At 41.8% G+C, this 19,928-nt stretch overlaps 2 protein-coding genes across 4 annotated transcripts in view; both read right to left on the reverse strand.

The window, feature by feature from the left end:
• Positions 1-19,928, reverse strand: part of TNPO3 (transportin 3) — a 107,170-nt gene that overhangs the window by 20,330 nt on the left and 66,912 nt on the right. For all 3 annotated transcript variants that reach the window (XM_008258220.4, XM_051848948.2, XM_070071302.1), the window contains 8 exons: positions 16,673-16,864; positions 15,171-15,262; positions 14,295-14,371; positions 12,903-12,963; positions 10,923-11,063; positions 7,484-7,600; positions 6,611-6,705; positions 1,422-1,578 (listed from right to left, as the gene is read on the reverse strand). In XM_008258220.4, the coding sequence (XP_008256442.2) occupies positions 1,422-1,578; positions 6,611-6,705; positions 7,484-7,600; positions 10,923-11,063; positions 12,903-12,963; positions 14,295-14,371; positions 15,171-15,262; positions 16,673-16,864 (932 nt within the window). The remainder of the gene's footprint in view (positions 1-1,421; positions 1,579-6,610; positions 6,706-7,483; positions 7,601-10,922; positions 11,064-12,902; positions 12,964-14,294; positions 14,372-15,170; positions 15,263-16,672; positions 16,865-19,928) is intronic.
• LOC100349232 (malignant T-cell-amplified sequence 1) lies at positions 11,112-12,310 on the reverse strand. Its single transcript, XM_002712048.5, has one exon. The coding sequence runs from the start codon at positions 12,176-12,178 to the stop codon at positions 11,633-11,635; it is 546 nt and encodes a 181-aa protein (XP_002712094.1). The 5' UTR covers positions 12,179-12,310; the 3' UTR covers positions 11,112-11,632.

Consider the following 19,928-nt stretch of genomic DNA (forward strand, 5'->3'; position numbering starts at 1 on the left):
TCCAGGCCAGCTCTCTGCTGTGGCCAGGGAGTGCAGTGGAGGATGGCCCAAGTGCTTGAGCCCTGCACCCCATGGGAGACCAGGATAAGTACCTGGCTCCTGCCATCAGATCAGTGCGGTGCGCCGGCCGCAGTGGCCATTGGAGGGTGAACCAACGGTAAAAAGGAAGACCTTTCTCTCTCTCTCTATCCACTCTGTCCAAAAAAAAAAAAAAAAAAAAAAAAAAAAAAAAAAAAAGATTAGCACTTTTTAAAATTTCTTTCCAGTTAAAAAATATAACTTGTGTTCTACTTCCTTTTTCTAAAAATAACTGAAATGAAAATTGCCAATTTCTATCAGATATTTAATTATTCCTATAAAAAATCTTGATTTTTCCTTTTTTGTTGTAGTCTTTATATATACAAATGTATCTTTAACTACCTTTAGAAAAATCTTTCTAAAAATTACCTTTCAGGGGCTGGCATTGTCCAGTGGGTTAAGCTACCACCTGTCATGTCAGTAGCCTATACGGGAGTGCCAGTTTGAGCCCTCACTGCTGTGCTTCCAATCCAGCTCCCTGCTAATGCTCCAGGGAAAGCAGTGGAAAATGGACCAAGCGTTTGGGCCTCTACCACCCATGTGGGAGACTGGAATGGAATTATGGGCTCCTGGCTTAGGCCTGGCCAAGTCCTGGCCACGGCAGCCATTTGGGGAAATGAACCAGCAGATGAAAGATGTCTCTCTCTCTCTCTGCCTTTCAAACAGATAAATCTTTTAGAAATAAAAATTATATCTTCTAGTTATTTTCTTCTTTTACTGCCAACCTTTGCCTGTTTACATACTTCTTCACTGCTCTCTCTAAACTTTGATTCTATCCCACATCTGACCACATCGACCCCTGAAAATCTTGTGAGTCCCTTCACCACCCCAGCCCAGCAGGTCCTATCACGGCTTACTAACATACTCAGTGCTAGTGTGACTTTCTCTGCTAGGGCTTTATGCCCTCACTGGGCTATCTTCTCCCAATCCATCCAAACTCCACCTCTGTCTTTAGGGCTTCATTTAAGTTCTTCCTCTCCCACAGTTATCCAGTTATTCCTGTCGAAAGCTTTCCCTTCTCTGAACTCATAGCAAACATGACTCTTATCATTCATCTGACAATCAAATATTATATTCTTGTTAACTCTTTGTATCTATTTATCTCTTTGACTATATACCAAATGGTTTGGGAGCAGGAATAGCTTTGTGTAGCCCACAGCACTCAACACAGATACAATAGATCTAACATTGCTATTATGATTAGTGAATGACTCACTACGGTAAATATTTATTAATACACACCAAATAAGGAGATACTACGGTACTCGTTATCCCCTAAAGGATGAGGAAGAAATAGAAGATAATAAAGTGTGAAGTTGAAAAGACACAATATTCATACTTACATCATTGGCTACGCCTGTATGGATGAGGTCTCGCAGGAATCTCATGACGCTACAGTTGGCATCCCGGTGGTCCAGGGTAGTGGAGGCAATGGCCCACTGTAAGATTGGGATGACTACTTGGCTCCTCAGTAAAGTGACAGGGCTACGCTGAATAAACCTGGCATGGAAAGAGAAGCTAGGTGTCAAAACTGCCAGCGTAAAGCATAAAACTATGTAGACAGTAAAAACATCAATGGTTGCTAGGAGGGGAGGACAGGATGAACAGACAGAGCACAGAGGATTTTTAGGGCAGCGAAAATCTCTGCATGCTAATAAAACGGTGGATACATGTCTTTTAAAAAACGATTTATTTATTTTATTTGAAAGGCAGAGCCACAGGGAGAAAGAGACAGAGATAGAGAGAGAGAGATCTTCCATCTGCTTATTCACTCCCCAAACAGCCACAATGGCCAGAGCTGGGCCAGATTGAAGCCAGGAGCTTCTTCCAGGTCTCCCGCATGGGTGCAGGGGCCCAAGCACTCGGGCTATCTTTTCCTGCTTTCCCAGGTGCATTGGCAGGCAGCTGGTTCGGAAGCAGAGAGCCAGAATCAAACCAGCGCCCATATCAGATGCCGGCACTGAGGCGGTAGCTTAACCCACTACAACACAGCGCCAGCCCAGGGGATAAATATTTTTGTACAGTTGTCAAAAGCTACAGAATATATACTAAGAGTGAACCCTAATGTAAACTACAGAATTGAGGAGAGATGTTTCACTGCATGCTCACTAACTGTAATACATTTACTGCGCTGGTGGTATAGGATGTTGGTAGTAGGAAAGGTTATATGTGTGTTGGAAAGGGGGACAGGGATTTTATGTAAACTATACTTTTCAAGTAGCTTTGCTGTGAATTTAAAGCTGTTTTTAAAACAACAAGAACAAAAGTCAGGACAACCAAGGGACCATATCTTAGATTAACATATGAAAAGACATATGTCCAAACTCAATTTTTGGGGCTAGTGTTGTGGCATAGTGGGTAAAGCTGCTCGCCTGTGAGCTGGCATCCTATATAAGCACCTGTTTGAGTACCAGCTGCTCCACTTCTGTTCCAGCTCCCTGCTGATGGCCTGGGAAAAGCAGTGGAAGATGGTTCAAGTGCTTGGGCCTCTGCTACCCATGTGGGAGACCTGGATGAAGCTTCTGGTTCCTAGCTTCAGCTTGGCTCACTCCTGGCTATTGCAACCATCTGGGGAGTGAACCAACAGATGGAAGATCTCCTTTTCTTTCTCCCCCCACCCCTATAACTCTTACTTCAAATAAATAAATAAATCTTAAAAAAAGAAAAAAAACTAATTTTCAAGTATGGTTTTATAAATCAGGTCAGGCAGTTTCAAGGAAAATCAGTCAAGGGGGTTAATAACTAGAAATTCTCCTGGGTTAAAAAGTTAAATCCTAAAGCGTTAAACCAGCATTTTCCCAAGTACACACCATAGAATACCAGTTCCCAGGACACCAATAGGATTACCTCAAAACAAAAACAAAAACAAAAACAAAGGTTATGTGTTCAAGTAAGATTTGTGGAGTTTTACTACACAATTTTTGTTCTGTAAATTTAAAATTATTCTGAAAGAAAATGTTTAACAAAGGATATGCCTAATTATCTAGATGTGTTTTTGGAAAAAAGTAAGCTCTTTTTCTAAATGCAATATGAAATCTATAAATTTAAGCTGTTCTACAAGATTTGAATGATAGCATTAAGCACAATGGAAATGTATTTCATACATGATTGAGATCCATACTAAAAAATAATGTATTATTATGGGATATAAAGTCCCTCCAGGACTTATGTTAACAGATGTGAGATCCAAGGTATTAGTCAACCCATTTTGAAGCTGTAGAAGCAAATACTACAAAATTGTTCCTCCAAATTTACGGGTCAAACTGTTAGGTGATCCATTTCTTAAAATTCAGTCTGTAAGGGTCTGGTGCTGTGGCGTAGCAGGTAAAGCCGCCGCCTAAAGCGCTGGCATCCATATGGGCCCTACTTCAAGTCCCCGCTGCTGCTCCTCTTCAGATACAGCTCTCTGCTATGGCCTGGGAAAGTGGTAGAAGATGGCCCAAGTCCCATCAAAGAAGGAGGTACCTTTCTCCGAAGGGAGGAGAGAACTTCCACTTTGATTATGGCCTTGTCTAAATAAAGTCGGAGTTTGTGAACTCAAGAGGCTTCCATAGCCTTGGCAGCTCATGACAAGGGCCTCGGGTGATTACTGACGTCATAAATAAGAGTGTCAATTGTTAAATCAACAACAGGAGTTACTATGCACTTACTCTCCATGTATGACCTCTGTCCTTAATGTGTTGTACTATGAGAATTAATGGTAAAACTAACCTTCAAACAGTACTTTATATTTTGTGTGTCTGTGTGGTTGCAAATGGTTGAAATCTTTACTCAGTATAGAGTTGATCTTCTGTATAAAGATAATTAAAAATGAATCTTAATGAAGAATGGGATGGGAGAGGGAGTAGGAGATGGGATGGTTTGCGGGTGGGAGGGTGGTTATGGGGGCAAGAACCACTGTAATCCAAAAGTTGTACTTTTGAAATTTATATATATTAAATAAAAGTTTTCTATTAAAAAAAAAAAAGAAGATGGCCCCAGTCCTTGGACCCCTGCACCCACATGCGAGAACCACAAGAAGCTCCTGTCTCCTGGCTTTGGATCAACTCAGCTCTGGCCATTGCAGCCAACTGGGGAGTGAACCAGCAGATGGAAGACCTCTCCCTCTCTCTGTGTAACTCTGATTTTCAAATAAATAAATCTTTAAAAAAAATTCAGTCTGTAAAAGTCTAAGTATGTAACCATTACTCTTTTTAACAAAACTAGCATTAAGAGGTTTAACTCTTTTGGCTCTATGTATGGCTGATGGAAAGTTTAAATACTGTGTGAGGGAATTAAATAGTATGGATGGATTGGTATATTAAAGGGAAGACGATTCCTCATGAGGAATAAACTAGCATATGGGATCTTTTTCTTGGTTTCAAGCAAAATAGAAAAAAAAAGTGGTTTTGTTGTTTATTATTATTACCTAATACAGCATTTCTCATATCGTTTAATATATAAGGAAAATTTCTTAAGAAAAAGATACAGTATTTTCCAAACTTAGTTGACCATTTGTGCAAAGAGCATCTCCAGGGATCAGCTTTGCAATGACCACACCTTGGGAAAACATGTGGACAGTCCATCTAACTATTCTCTCCTATCAAATCAAAAAAGGTTTTCCTGGGGTCGGTGCTTGATGTAGCAGCTTAAGTTACCATTTGACACACATATCCCATACTGGAGTGCCTGGTCTGAATGCCAGCTACTCTGCTTTCGTCTAGCTTCCTGCTGGTTTGCATCTTGGGAGGCAACAAGTAATGGTTCAAGTGCTTGGGCCCCTGCTACCCACAGCAAAGACCCAAATGGAGCTCCAGGTTCCTGATTTCAGCATGGGCTAGGGCCCTGGCTGTTGTCAGTGGATGGAAGATCTCCCTCTTTATTTCTACTTTTCAAATAAAATTTTAAAAAGATTTTTCTACTCTGTCCAAAAGCTAGCAAAAAAATTTCAATATTCAAGCTCTTTTTAAAAAACTTATCTTAAATTATATATATATATTTTAAAGATTTACTTATTTATTTGAAAGGCAGAACCACAGAGAAAGAGACAGAGAGAGATCTTTCAACCCCTGGTCACTCCCCAAATGGCCGCAATGGCTGAAGTTGGGCCGGTCTGAAGCCAGGAGCCAGGAGCTTCTTCCAGGTCTTCCATGTGGGTGGCAGGAACCTAAACCCTTGGGTCATCTTCTGCTGCTTATCCAGGCACATTAGCAGGTAGCTGGATCAGAAGTGGAGCAGCCAGGAGTAGAACTGGGGCCCATATAGGATGCCAGTGTCACAGGTGGAAGCTTTACCTGCTACCTAACGCCTCCTCCTCAGTATTCAATATTGATGAAACAGTAAATATTACTTTATGGTTGTAAATGACACACTGGTTTTTTTTTAAAAAAATAGTAGCTTCTTTTTGTTAAAAAATACTCAGTGGGCCGGCGCCGCCAGAATCCTGGGTTCTAGTCCTGGTTGGGGCACCGGATTCTGTCCCGGTTGCTCCTCTTCCAGGCCAGCTCTCTGCTGTGGCCCGGGAGGGCAGTGGAGGATGGCCCAGGTCCTTGGGCCCTGCACCCGCACGGGAGACCAGGAGAAGCACCTGGCTCCTGGCTTCGGATCAGCGCAGTGCACTGGCCGTAGCAGCCATTTAGGGGGTAAACCAACGGAAGGAAGACCTTTCTCTCTGTCTCTCTCACTGTCTAACTCTGCCTGTCAAAAAAACAAAAACAAAAACAAAAAACCCTCAGTGATTTGATTCAAATTCTTTAGCTGAGGACTAAGAAGGAATTCATGCAGAAGTCCACCAACCATGTTGTCAGTGCTACAGGGAAAAATAATTTAAGTAGTAAATGTGGTGGCAGACTGGGGAACAGCTAAGATGTGCAGTACCAGATAACTTCTAAGGCACCTTAAAATCCTAGGAATTTTAGGGGTTGGCACTGTGGTGTAGTGGGTAAAGCTGCAGCCTACAGTGCCGGAAACCCATATGGTGTGCCAGTTTGAGTCCCGGTTGCTCCACTTCCAATCCAGCTCTCTGCTATGGCCTGGGAAAGTAGAAGATGGCCCAAATGCTTGTGCCCCTGCACCTTTGTGGGGGACCTGGAAGAAGTTCCTGGCTTCGGGTCACCCAGCTCCAGCCCTTGAGGCCATTGGAGAATGAATCAATGGATGGAAAACCTCTCTCTCTGTCTTTCAAATAAATAAATAAATCTTTAAAAAAAAAAAAAATTCTAGGAATTCTGAGGTACAAGCACTCAAGGATAAAGTTGAGGTGGAACACAAAACAAATCACAGCAGCATAAAAAGAGCCAATGCTGGGGCTTTTAAAATTACACAGTCACAGGCTTGTCCCAAGTTCATCTCCATTAGCTGGGCCTGCTCCCTTCATGGAAGCCCTCAGCAACCTCCCGTCTGCTTCCACCCAGGGGATCCCAGCTCACAATCTATATATGCCAAAGACATCTCTGTACAGAGAAGGAAACAGTCAGGTGTCAGACGGCAGGATCAACCAATCGGTGATGCGGAGGAGCAACAAGCACAAGGCGTGCTCTGCGCAGCGCACTACCTGGTGGCGAGCCGGAACAGGTCATCCACAGTGTCGGGGTGGTTCTGGAGGCCACTCTGCTGCTCTAGGAGCTGAAAGGTGGGGATACACAGTGCCTGAAACAGAATGGGGACTGTAAAAGAAATGCTCACCCAGACTTGCCAGCTATCACCACAGACACAGAGGAACACAGAAAGGAAGCACAGGTGAGAAAAGACGACGGAGAATCAATGAAGAGAGGGAATGTTGAGATCCTTCCCAGTTAACATGAACAGTTTTCACCTAAGAAGTCCCCGTCTCAGAAAGACTTGAAGACACGGATTTGAGCTGAGATAGCATCTCACAGTTTTAGAAATTTCTAAAAGCAAAGACACCACTAAAGGAGTAGACGAAGTCTTCCTAACGAAATCACCAATTTTAATGGAAAGACACCTTGGGAAAAAGAGCGGCATACTTCATTCTCTAATACATCTGCAGCCCGCCCTCCTGATCCCCTTGATAAAGCAGTGTATCAGAAGCCCTTTCCAATGCCAGCTATTAACCCTAAAAACCTCCTTGTTGCTAGGTAAAGTAGTTCAATGGCTCTTCCAAACAGGACATTAAAAATAAAATCATGCTTGATCTCAGCGACGCTTCATTTAAATCTGCTTATCCACCTTCCCCCAACCCCAACAATCCATCTCTGCAGCACAGTATTGTCTGTAATGATCACTACACCCATGTGAGCAACGTCTCTTTCTTTCTGACTCTCCCAAGCAGGTCTGTCCTGAGAAAACTGAGAAAGTTTCTATCTCCTCGTTATTAGGAGATCACCAGGGGTGGATGGTGAAGACCACGGTTGGGACTTCGGATCCTCTTGGCCTGATATGTGGAGAGTCCCCAAGCAAAACACACCTGCAGCATGTCTAGCAGTCCCTGACGACAGCCTTCTTCCATGCCGTACTCATCCACGAGGATACTGCCCAGGTACAGGAAACAGGAATGCTGATGTACATGGTACACATTCACCATCTGCCCAAGCAAAAGCAACACTTACTTCAATAATTTCCAAGTTCTCTATTTAAGAGTTCTTTCAAGCCTTTGACCTTTTATGTTCCCAAAACAATATTTTAAGAGCTAATCATTCACTAGCTCTAATAATGAATGATTTAAATCTGTGGGTGGTTTTAAGCTGGAAGTCATTAAGAAGCTTGTGTAATATGTGCAGAACCCTACTATAATATACTTATAATTTTCCAAAAGTAAAGGTTGTTCTTATTTGCACTGTAGATAAGTCATATTTCTAATAAGACGCACAGCCACATTTGGGACAAAAATACCAAATGCCCACATCTTGGAGAAGGCAGTGAGATCACTGCTTAAATTTGAATTGCACTCAAACCCATCCATTTTATTTTTTAAATAAAAAATAAGCTTCCGGCCGGCGCCACAGCTCACTAGGCTAAACCTCCGCCTGTGGCGCCGGCACCCCGGGTTCTAGTCCCCATCGGGGTACCGGATTCTGTCCTGGTTGCTCCTCTTCCAGTCCAGCTCTCTGCTGTGGCCCGGGAGGGCAGTGGAGGATGGCCCAAGTGCTTGAGCCCTGCACCTGCATGGGAGACCAGGAGGAAACACCTGGCTCCTGGCTTCGGATTGGCGTAACGTGCCGGCTGTAGTGGCCACTTGGGGGGTGAACCAACGGAAAAAGGAAGACCTTTCTCTCTCTCACTTTCTAACTCTGCCTGTCTACAAAAAACAAAAACAAAAACAAAAACAAAAACAAAAAACTTCCAATCAAGTTATTTGTATCTCAACAGAATACACTTTTGTAATGTTTTTATTAATTTATTTAAAAATTTTTAAGGTGAACAGAATGCATGTATTTTGTGTGTATAGATTTGGGAGCACAGTGATACTTCTCACCCTACCCTCCTCCCGCCTACACTCCTACCCTTCCTCCTCCTTCCTTTCATATTCTTTCTCTTAATTTTTACAATGATTCACTTTATTTATAAAACAAAAATTTTAATATACACATACATTTAGATGATTTCTTCTGAATTTTTACTCCATTTTTAAAAATTATGAGGCAATTGTACATTCACCTATTTAAAACACAACATGTATGTACGTATATTGCTCTCATTACATAAATTTAACTCTATAAGCTTGGTAGGTTTGAAGGGCAGAGTAACCAACTTCTATCAGCATATACAAGGGAATGAACATGAGATGAGAGCTAAGAAACTGTTTACTGCTGTGTACTGAAAGCTATGAATGAGTGATTTAAGTTGGGCTGGCAAACTTGGGAATCACAAGGTAAATTGCTGGACATTCACTCTTCTGACTACTCAACTCCTCCAGGTAGCACAAATGGCCAATGGATCATACTTAAATGAATAAGTATGGCTATATTCCAGTAAGGCTTTTTTTTTTCTTTTACAAAATTAGTAGGGCCTCTGGCAACAGTTTACAGACCCCCTGATTTAAGGGATCTCTAAGATGATATTCATTTTTGTCACATGTGTTGACTTTAGAATTTACTTCCTATATAAGATGCTATCCTACTGTATTGGGTTGGTCACATATTTAATTAGCAGGAATAAAAAGCAGCATCCAAATCCTCCAACAGCAAAGGGGCATTAAATCAAGCTGTATTTGACTCAGAACACACCACTGATGGGGGCACTTACCCACAGGTGGAGGCAGCCTAAATATAAACATAAACGTATTGTTGTACTCAGTACAGAGAACTATTAAAAATGAAAATTCTACTAAAAAGTGTTTAGCTGGACAATCATCAAACCTACAACTTGTGGAGGCAAGGCTATGCAAGTGGTAACATGGCATGGGCACAACCCAGCTGTGGCTAAGGGCTCCCAGGGTGCAGAACTTGAGCCCCTCGCTCTCAGAGTCAGGAGCTCCTTCCTGTGCCTTAGCTGCTCTGCCAGGTGGAGAAGGACCCTTCAGGTCAGGCGGTGTGTGGCCCTGGTCTGAAGCCCTGCAGTTTTCCTCACAGAAGTTACTGGCTCAGAATCCTGCAAATGCGGGACTGACACTTTACCCTGCCTCTCTAAATGTTGTGCCGTAGGCACCTACCTCACTTGCTTCATCCTAGTCTTGATCTTGCTGAGATTAGGTGTCTCATATAGAGAAGTGTTAAAAATGTGAGTATGATCTTAAGACACTCCAACAGTGAGTCCTATCATCATAAATACATATCAATCTTAGCGTTAAAAAGGTCAAATTTATTTTTTTGACAAATAAGAGACTTAGATTTTTATGAACAAATTGTAGTTAAAATAGAATAAAATCCCTTTGAGTCATGAAGCAGCAAGTTTGGGGGCCAGTGGGGTAGCACAGTGGATTAAGCCCCTGCGTGCAAAGCCAGCATCCCATATCGGAGTGCCGGTTTGAATCCAGGTTGCTCTGCTTCCAATCCAGCTCCCTGCTAATGCTCCTGGAATAGCAGTGGAGGATGGCCTGAGTACTTGGGTGCCTGCACCCACATAGGAAGCCCAAATGGAGTTCCTGGCTCCTGGTTGCAGCCTGGCCCAGCCCCAACTGTAGTGTGGCCATTCACGTAGTGAACCAGCAGACGGAACATTTCTTTCTCTGTCTCTCCCTCTCTCCATCACTTTTTTTTTTTTAAAGATTTATTTATTTACTTGAAAGTCAGCATTACACAGAGAGAGGAGGAGAGGCATAGCGACAGAGGTCTTCCATCCACTGGTTCACTCCCCAATTGGCTGCACTGGCTGGAGCTGTGCCGATCTGAAGCCAGGAGCTAGGAGCTTCTTCCAGGTCTCCCACATGGGTGCAGGGGCCCAAGGACTTGGGCCATTCTCTAGTGTTTTCCCAGGTCACAGCAGAGAGCTGAATTGGAAGTGGAGCAGCCACGACCCAAACCGACGCCCATATGGGATTTCAGCACTGTAGGCGGGCAGCTTTACCCGCTAGGCCACAGCGCCGGCCCCTCTCCATCACTCTTTCAAATAAATAAATCTTAAAAAACAAATAACAAAGTTTGATTTGCCATTTTTCCCCCATGAAAATGAATACAAAATTGTTTATCATTGCCAATCACAGGGCTGTGCATAAATCATTCTCTTCACATAACTGGATACTGGAATATGTAGCTATTTAGACTACCAATACTCAGAAGAGATTACAGGCTATTTCCCAAATAGACGACATACCTACCATAGGCACAGATTTCTTCCAAGCATTTTTCAGTTTGTATTTAATAAATCAAAAGCATTTCGTTTCATCAGCAAAGCTTCTGTTCTATGGGTTCTTAATTTATTCTACAGGTTCCGCACAACTCGACATTGCCTGCTCGTGAAGAACTTACCTGGGTGACTAGTGGCTGCAGCAGGGCTGCAGATCCTTTGCCTACACAGCGAACAGCAAAGCGCAGGCACCTGCAGCAACGTTCTACAATCCGATTATCAGCTCGGTGCTTATTTAAAGTCTCAGATAAAACTGGCCATATCTGAGTCAAAAGTGAAAGAGCACAAGAAAGAAAACAATCAACAACTAAACGCTGAAAATGGAGTGCCCTGAGTTGGTAACATCTGACTTGGCTTTCAAACAATATGGATAAAGCATTCTTTACAAGAAGTCAAACACGGCCTGATCCTGGCTGATCCAGGTGTCCGTACATGTGCACAGGGTCGTTACACCACCCGTCACTGAAACTTAACCATTGCTTAAGAGAATCAGCAGCTTTTTAGAACAGGAAGAATGTGTCTTAACTGCTGAAAGACAGAGATGCCTGTGCTCCTAAATCTCAGACTCGGAAAGGGGCAGCATGCTGAAGCCACTAGCTTTGCCACAAACATTGCTTTCATTGTTCGGGCCTCCTCGCAACTCTAGGAATCAGAGTTACTCCTTTCCTACCCTACTTCTTTTTTTTTTTTTTTTTTTTTTTTTTTTTTTTTTAGCATCTGTAGAATTTATTCAACATAACCACAGAGGCATTATCTTCATGCTGTCACACACACATACAAGCACAGATACAGCACAATATCCATATTTATCCCAATGCATTCCTTCTGAGGCTTATTTATATGTCTTCATATGCCACAGCCCATCATTTAAATAATGGATATTTTCAATGCCAATTCCTTTGTTGACTTTCTCGATGTCTTCTGCAGACATCTTCATGACTCCAACACACAGAGCATGCTGTTTCCCTTCAGCCATAATTGCAACAATGGTATCTACTGCTGCAGGGTAAAGCTTAGCTCCTGGAGAAGTTAAGCCCGGACACATGATATTTGCTCCACTAAGTACAAATTTGATGGCTCCTTTATCAACTTGCTGGTGTGGCAGGATAAAAGGATATTTGTGAAGCAACCTTAGGGTTGGATAAAAAGGCCCTTCTCTTTGTCTAAAAAATAGTAATTCTCCATTTACTGTAAGGATTTCTATATGTTCATGGCATCGAACTATTTTGACAGGATCTTTCTTAGGCATGATTTGATTAAGCCATGGTTCAATACCTGGAAATTGATCTATCAACTGGTTCTTAATACCCTTAATTACTGAGGTTTTCAACTGGATGCAGTTGGACACATTTTCTTTTTCATCAAATTTCTTGAACATGATCCAAGGTGAAGGGGGCGACGATAGGGAAGGGCCCGGATTGGGAAAGAAATTGAATTAGCAATGGTCCGGCAGATCCCCCTACACGAGGAAGGCCGGCTCTCCTACCCTACTTCTTTCACTGACTTTTCAGCGCATTTCCCCACAGCATGTTTTGTTATCAAATCTAGTTTTTTTTTTTTTTTTTTTTTTTTTTTTTTTTTTAACAGGCAGAGCGGACAGTGAGAGAGAGAGACAGAGAGAAAGGTCTTCCTTTGCCGTTGGCTCACCCTCCAATGGCCGCCGCGGCCGGTGCGCTGCGGCCGGCGCACCACGCTGATCCAATGGCAGGAGCCAGGAGTCAGGTGCTTCTCCTGGTCTCCCATGGGGTGCAGGGCCCAAGCACTTGGGCCATCCTCCACTGCACTCCCTGGCCACAGCAGAGGGCTGGCCTGGAAGAGGGGCAACCGGGACAGAATCCGGCGCCCCGACCGGGACTAGAACCCGGTGTGCCGGCGCCGCTAGGCGGAGGATTAGCCTAGTGAGCCGCGGCGCCGGCTGTTATCAAATCTAGTTTTAACCATTTGGACAGTTCTGAACCTAATGTCAGTGAAATCAGAATCATACCAACAAACCGCATTTCCCTATGAACGTGGAAGACAGAACTTTCTCCAATGAGTTACCCAAAGCCTTGTAACTAAAAAACAAGAAAGCCTTGATTCCACAGGCATTCACCGACACTTACTTCTTGTATGACCTTCTGGCAGGGATGAGTCTGTCCATTTTCCACAATGGGATTAGTATGTCTGGGAAAAGACAAAATTGTGAAAGAGCAATTTCACTGAGAGCCCAGAGGCCTGATTCCTGCTTGTTTACATATAATCATTCTTGCCAAATAAAGAAAATCAGAATGTAAAGTCATTTCCTTACATCAGCATCTCTTCTTTTACTCTCTCAAACAGGAGCACACACTTTAGCTCATTCTATCATTTTTTTGCCACACTGAGTTACTTCCACTAGAATATGTAAATCCAATGTAACTGAATATATGGGCCCTGGAGGCATTACAACTACCCCAATTTTCCCCTTTACAAACCTGAATATGTAGTTTTTTTCCAAAATACTAAAAAATGAACACAGGCTGTCTGAAAACACTATGAGAAACAAAGTACTGTTCTATTCTTTAGGATCAATCGTTCACTAAAGATGTCTGTCATGGGTCTAGTCTGAGCCCGGTGATGCACAATATGTACCCATCTACAATGTCACATCTAACTTCTCTGTCTAAAGCCTATTAATTTGAAGAAAAGCAGGTGGCAAAAGACATGTGATTAATTACCAGTCTCTTTAAAGGAAAGCTACTTTTTAACTTTAAAAGGCTAAAAAGCAACTTTCTTTAATGCACACATTTACACCTAATACAGATTTCCTCTCTACTATGAAATAAGGATTACTGATAACAGGCTCTCCAAATGGCATGCTATCTGGGCTCTCCCAGTTATATGAATAAGGAAAGTACTGCAACAACTCATGAGGGATTCCTACTGACAATAATTAATAAGCACAAACAATGCCTGCTTTAGCTTATCTCACATAGACTTCTCAGCAACCATCACCCTGACATTCTAGTTACATGGTCTGTGGGTCTCACACATTGTAAGTCACATAAGCCAGTCAGATTCATGCTTTGAACACAGTCACTCAAACGCCTGATTAAATGTTAGGCTCCTCTTGACTTCACAGAAGGATTAATTTCACTTAATCACAGAAGAGACTCCGTTACTTTTTTGGACCCGTATTCTACATAGCATTGGTTCTGAAGGTCTGGTTCTGGATAGCAATCAGAACCAGGGATCCTATGGGACCTAGCACTCAGTGTTTCCAGGTGATTTTGATGCATGCTAAAGTTTGAGCCAAAAAGAATCAATTACATCTTAAAAGGTCTTTTAATGAAGATCTACCAAGAATCATTTCTTAGAAATCGTCTTTGCCTCAAAACTTCAGGTAACAGGCTTAGTCTCCCGACAGACAGGATTATAGGTGGTACTTGGAAGAATGAGGGGGGAAAAATGCATGCATCAATACATAATGGTTTGAGTTTTTAACCCTTGTGAGGCATGCAGAATGATCTTCTTACCTAAATATCACTGCCAGGCGATCTAAGAATACAGTGGGATCTGAGGACATGCCATTGCTGGGCTCCTGAGACAACAGCTAGAAGACGGAAAGACATTAACACTCAGCTGTTACACAACATATACCCTAACACATCAATCTCCATCTCAGTCTCTGCTTAGTTCCTCTAACAGAGTTCTAAAAGCTAGTCAAATGGCACAAACTTCAACTTCCACAGTGAAATTACTTTCCTCCACTTCACTGCGTTCTGGCCCAGACTGTCCATGACTACATTTTATTGTCTGATCACTGGGGAGTGGAAAACAATATCATTTGATTTTCTCCCATTTAATTATTATTATTATTTATTATATCTATAATATAGATTGTATATGTTAAGTTATACTTATTACATAAAAGATAATGTTTATATTTAGTTTTACATTATAAAGCTTACTTTAGTTTTATAATGTTTAAAGCAAGTTGTCTCTTCCTTTTCTTAGATATTCCTTAGACATTTCTACCAGTATTATCTTTGGAGACAAAGTTTAGAATCATGTCAGGTTCAAAAAAAATCTCCTTGCTATGTCTACAGTTATTGACCACAAATGTGACTGGAGATGAGGTGACATCTTCTAAAACAGTCTTCAAGGAAACATTTGAATGATCTTTTCCCATTATATCTTCTAACTGTCCATTACGAGCACAATAAGAACCTACTGATTTTGAAATGATTATTCCCCACATGTAACAACTTCCGAAGACTTATATTTAGGTAATTCTCTTGGGTTTTCTAGGTAGATGAAAGATTATCTATAAATAAGCAATTTTAAAATATTTTCCTTTCTAACATATAAGTATCTTTTACTTGTTTCATGCCTTACTTAATTGGACTCACCTTTTTCAAAGCCATGACCTGAACAGAACACAGTTCACTAAGACATTCAGTAATCTTATCCAAAGGTAACCTGGCTAGGACAAGCGCTGTCCCTGAAAAACAAATGAGGACGCACATGAGGGCAATAAAGGCTGAACCGAGCGAGGGACATCCATTAATTGGTCTACATCACACAAGTTAACACGAAAAGCTGATAGGTTCCATTGATCTAGAAATATCAGCACAGGGGGCTGGTGTTGTAGGTAAAGCCACTGCCTGTGACACCGGCTATGGGCGCCAGTTTCAATCCCGGTTGTTCTACTTCAGATCCAGCTCCCTGCTAATGTGCCTGGGAAAGCAGCAGCAAATGGCCCGACTGTTTGGGCCCCTGCTAGGCCATATTCTAAAAGTTTACATATCACTTTAGTATCCAGGTAAATTTCACCAGAAAATGATAAGAAAGAATATTTGACTCAGATTTAATGTCATGTTATCTATGCCTATGAAGGGAAATTTTAAAAAACCCCATTGTACAAAAAGAAAATCTGTAGAAAACGCATAGCCACATTCACAGAAATGAGAAAGAGCATCAGTTCACACATGAGGCCACGCACTCTTGTGAACTGCCTGACACTCATGGGGCCTAGAACACTGCACAGCTCATATAGCCCAGCCCTTTATTTGACATACTCCAAGCCCCTCTAATTTACCATCTGCAAGGATTTCAATACCTCACAGGGCACTTCAATCTATCTCCACAAAGTCTAACGAGAAAACGCTCCTGCCAATGCAGACCCTCAGAAGCAGTGGTAATGACTCAACTGCTTGGGTTCCTGCCACCTACATGGGAGACTTGAGTTCTGGGCTCCTGGCTTCAGTTTCGACCTCAGCCCAGCCTTAGCTCTTGAGGGCACTCAGAGAGTAAACCAGCAGATAGAAGCTCTATCTATCTTGCTGCTTCTCAAACAGATAGTAAAATAAAATTTTTTAAAAATGGCCATCACATTTAAAGTCTGTTCGTAAGTCTTTTTTCCTAACATTAATATAATTTCTTCCTGAGTTCATCTGAGCCTCCTCACCACAAAAGCTGTTTGCCTCTGGATAAGCAATCACTTGGCATAAGCCAATCAGTACTAATAAAGACCACGACCCTTAGTTTTACTTATGGCCTTGTTCCACGCACACTCCACTTTTCAATTTCCACTTATCTCTTGGATATGACAATGTGTTATTTGGTCTTTCGTTTAATTCTTCTTCTTCCAATTTACAAAGCAACTATGTTTAGTTTAAATATACCATCTCCATTCAAACTCTTGGTCTGTGTTATACATACTGCAAGCTGTATGAATTACATAGCCTCACAACAGTCTAAGAACAGTCAACACCCTGCATGCTGAGTCAAAAAGCCGTGTTCCCCAATGCTACGTACATTACAACTGAAAAACGGAGATACGACTGATCCAAGATGACACCAGGCAGTGGCTTAAAGGAGACCGTTACTGGTTAATATCATAAGCAAATACCTTTCAGCAGGCCCACAGCAGCTTCTGGAGACAACATGAAGGAATCAAGAGAACGTGCAATCTCCAGGAGTCCATTGAAGTGCTGAGCCATGTGATCTCGGCAGACAGAGCAAATGTTATGAATGGCTTTCGCTGCAGCAGAAGCCAGGGGCTTTTCACACAGGCCTTTCATCAGATAGCCCAACACGGGGTCTAGGAGAAAAGCCAGGCAGAGATGATATATCTGCAACTCATGGAAAATTCCTAGTTTGTTATAACACAGTTTACATACTTTTTTAAAATAAAAATTAAAAAACCCTTTTTGAAAATGAAATGTGTTCAGAACCCCAGTATTAAAAACATATAAAAGTAGAACTGCTCTCACTGACACAGTGTAATTGGGCCCTGAGCGTTATCTAGTTCATCTCCCATTTCTTCCCTCATGGCAGCCATGTGGTCCTTGTAACCAACCCTGTGCACTCAGAGCACAGACTGAAAACCACTGACTTAAGAGCACACATGGCCATTCAGTTACTCATATATGGTAATACAAGAAGACAAGGCTCAAGAGTTACTATTATACTCAGAGATGAATCAGTTGGTCAAAAAGCCTGCATCAACCAAGACAATGATAGCTGCCTGAAGCGGACACACTTGTTTCTTTCTAGTTATGAAAGGCCCTAAATCATGGAGATAATCTATACCAATCAATTCACTAAGTTTTAATTTTATCAAATGTTAAGTGTTACAATAAAGCTGATTGTAAAGGCAAATTTCTATGGAGCATATTCTACTCATGGGTGCTGGTTCGTGTCCTGGCTGCTCTACTTCTGATCCATTTCCCTGCTAATGGCCTGGGAAAAGTAAGTACCTGGGTCCCTGCCTCACATGTGGGAGATTTAGATGAAGCTCCTGGCTTTAGCCTGGTTCAGCCCTGGCCACTGAGGCCAACTGGGGATTGAATCAACAGATGGAAGATCTCTTTCTCTCTGTAACTCTTTCAAATAAATAAATAAATCCTTAAAAAACAAAAAAAAACAAAACAAAACAAAACAAAAAAAACAAAAAAACCCATAAATGGTTGAAACCACCACCTGCAGTGCCAGCATCCCATATGGGCACCGGTTCAAGTCCCGGCCGCTCTATTTCTGATCCAGCTCTCTGCAATGCCCTGGGAAAACAGTGGAAGCTGGCCTAAGTCCTTGGGCCCCTGCACACGTGTGGCAGACCCAGAAGAAGTTCCTGCCTTCTGGCTTCAGATTGGCTCAGCTCCAGCCATTGCAGCCATTTGGGGAGTGAACCAGTGGAAGGAAGATCTTTCTCTCTCTCTGCCTCTGCCTCTCTGTAACTCTGCCTTTCAAGTAAAATAAATAAATAAAGCTCTAAAATATGCACACACACACACACACAATTTAAAAACAGAATTATCTCTTAAGGACTAATGCCATTATATCCATTTGTAGTCTAATGGTCAAAAAAAAATGTACAACTCAGTACAATTTGCTCTCTTCCCACAAAACCTATGCGCATTTAACCTAAGAATCACAGAAAATCTAGAATCTAAAAGTAGCCCAAGCAACCCTAACACTGCACTTTTGTGGCTCTTAAACTGAATATTCATGCTTTTGACTCTTCTAGAATACAAACATATAACAATTTATCTACTGCTGAGGCACAAATCTGAAACACCGCAGGTGGTCCATAGTTCAACCTAGCTTTGCGGCTTACTAGACATACAGTGAAAATATCAAGCTAAAAAAAAAAGACAAACCTACTTTATTTCCTTGTGGAAGAACAGTTTACAAAAGAAAGCCAAATGTTGAGGCAGATAATGGAAGTAAAGAAATGTAAGCATTAGAAAACAGGTACTTTGAAAACATTTTAAAATGATACACTGAACTTGTAAAATGGCTCAGTTATGATGTAAGCATTTCATACACTATACAAACAGAAATAAGAAAAGAGAACAGTCACTCTTCTTGGTAAGTGTTTCAGGCACTAAAACAGATGTGTAAAATAAAATCAAGTAAAAAAACAATAGTAAAGATATGCACAGGAAACACATTAAACTTAATGATATAACAACACAAATTTGAGGACTCTTTGAAGTTTCAGAATGTATCCCTTTCAGATGTCAGGGGGTTACTATATATTACTGTGGATTAATTAGTCTCTATCTATCTGCAAAACTGGATTAGAGGGATGGGCATTTGATGCAGCAGTTAAAGACTGGGTGCAGTGACTCCAGGATTTGGGACATTTTCTGCTGCTTTCCCACATGCATTAGCAGGGAGCTAGATTGGAAATAGAGCAGCCAGGACTTGAACCAGCACCTATATTGAACCTGCATCCCATATTGGAGTGCTTGGTTTGAATCCTGGCTCCTCTGCTTCTGATCCAGCTTCCTGCTAAAATGCACCCTGGGAGGCAGCAGATGGGAGACCTGGATGGAGTTCTAGGTTCCTGGCTTTGGCCTGGCCCAGCCAGTCCTTTGAGAAGTAAACCAGCGGACAGAATATTGATCTCTTTCTCTGTCTTTTAAATAGGAAACGGGAAAAAAAAAAAAAAAAAAAAAAAGCAAATCCTAAAAAAACTAAAGAGGTTAGAATAAATGATTTCTAATTTTATCTTCGGTTTCAGTTTTAAAATTTAAGATCTTCAGTTATTTTCTCAAGTAAATGAAGGCAGCTAGAGGTTATATAACTCAACTTTCTTCTTTCTCTGTTTCTTTGAGAGGCAGATAGGCAGGCAGGCAGGCAGGCATCTGCTGATTCACTCCCTTTATAGCTGGGGCTGAGCCAGACCAGAGCCAGGAGCTAGAAACTCAATGCAGTTTTCCCATGTGGGTGGCAGGGATTCAATTACTTGAGCCATGTCCATTGCCTCCCAGAGTCTGCATTAGCAGGAATGCTGGAGTTAGGAAACAAAATTGAGTATAAAGCCATGTACTCCAATGTGGAATGCAGGCATCTTAACCACGAGGCTAAATGCCTGGCCCAGTACTCTTCATTTTAAGTTGTGTGTATTTAGCATCCAATGATAATTCTTTTTTTAAATGTAGGATTCATTCAACACTAAGAAAACCCTTTCCTATGCTTTAACCTCTGAGTAGCTTCTGGGTTAGAACTAACTATAGTAGAGTCTGATTAGCTAAAACAAATGAGTATGTCAAAGACCAACAATGACAGAAATGTTCATTTTTTTTTCTTAAGATCTATTTATTTGAAAGGCATAGTTACATAGAGAGATCGTCCACCTACTGGTTCACTTCCCAAAT

The sequence above is a fragment of the Oryctolagus cuniculus genome, chromosome 3, assembly GCF_964237555.1.
Source record: "Oryctolagus cuniculus chromosome 3, mOryCun1.1, whole genome shotgun sequence".
In the NCBI taxonomy this organism is placed as follows: Eukaryota; Metazoa; Chordata; class Mammalia; order Lagomorpha; family Leporidae; genus Oryctolagus; species Oryctolagus cuniculus.

What these genes read in the sequence shown, in the direction of transcription:
- LOC100349232 (XM_002712048.5), bottom strand. Translation starts at nt 12,178, where the DNA reads ATGTTCAAGAAATTTGATGAAAAAGAAAATGTGTCCAACTGCATCCAG.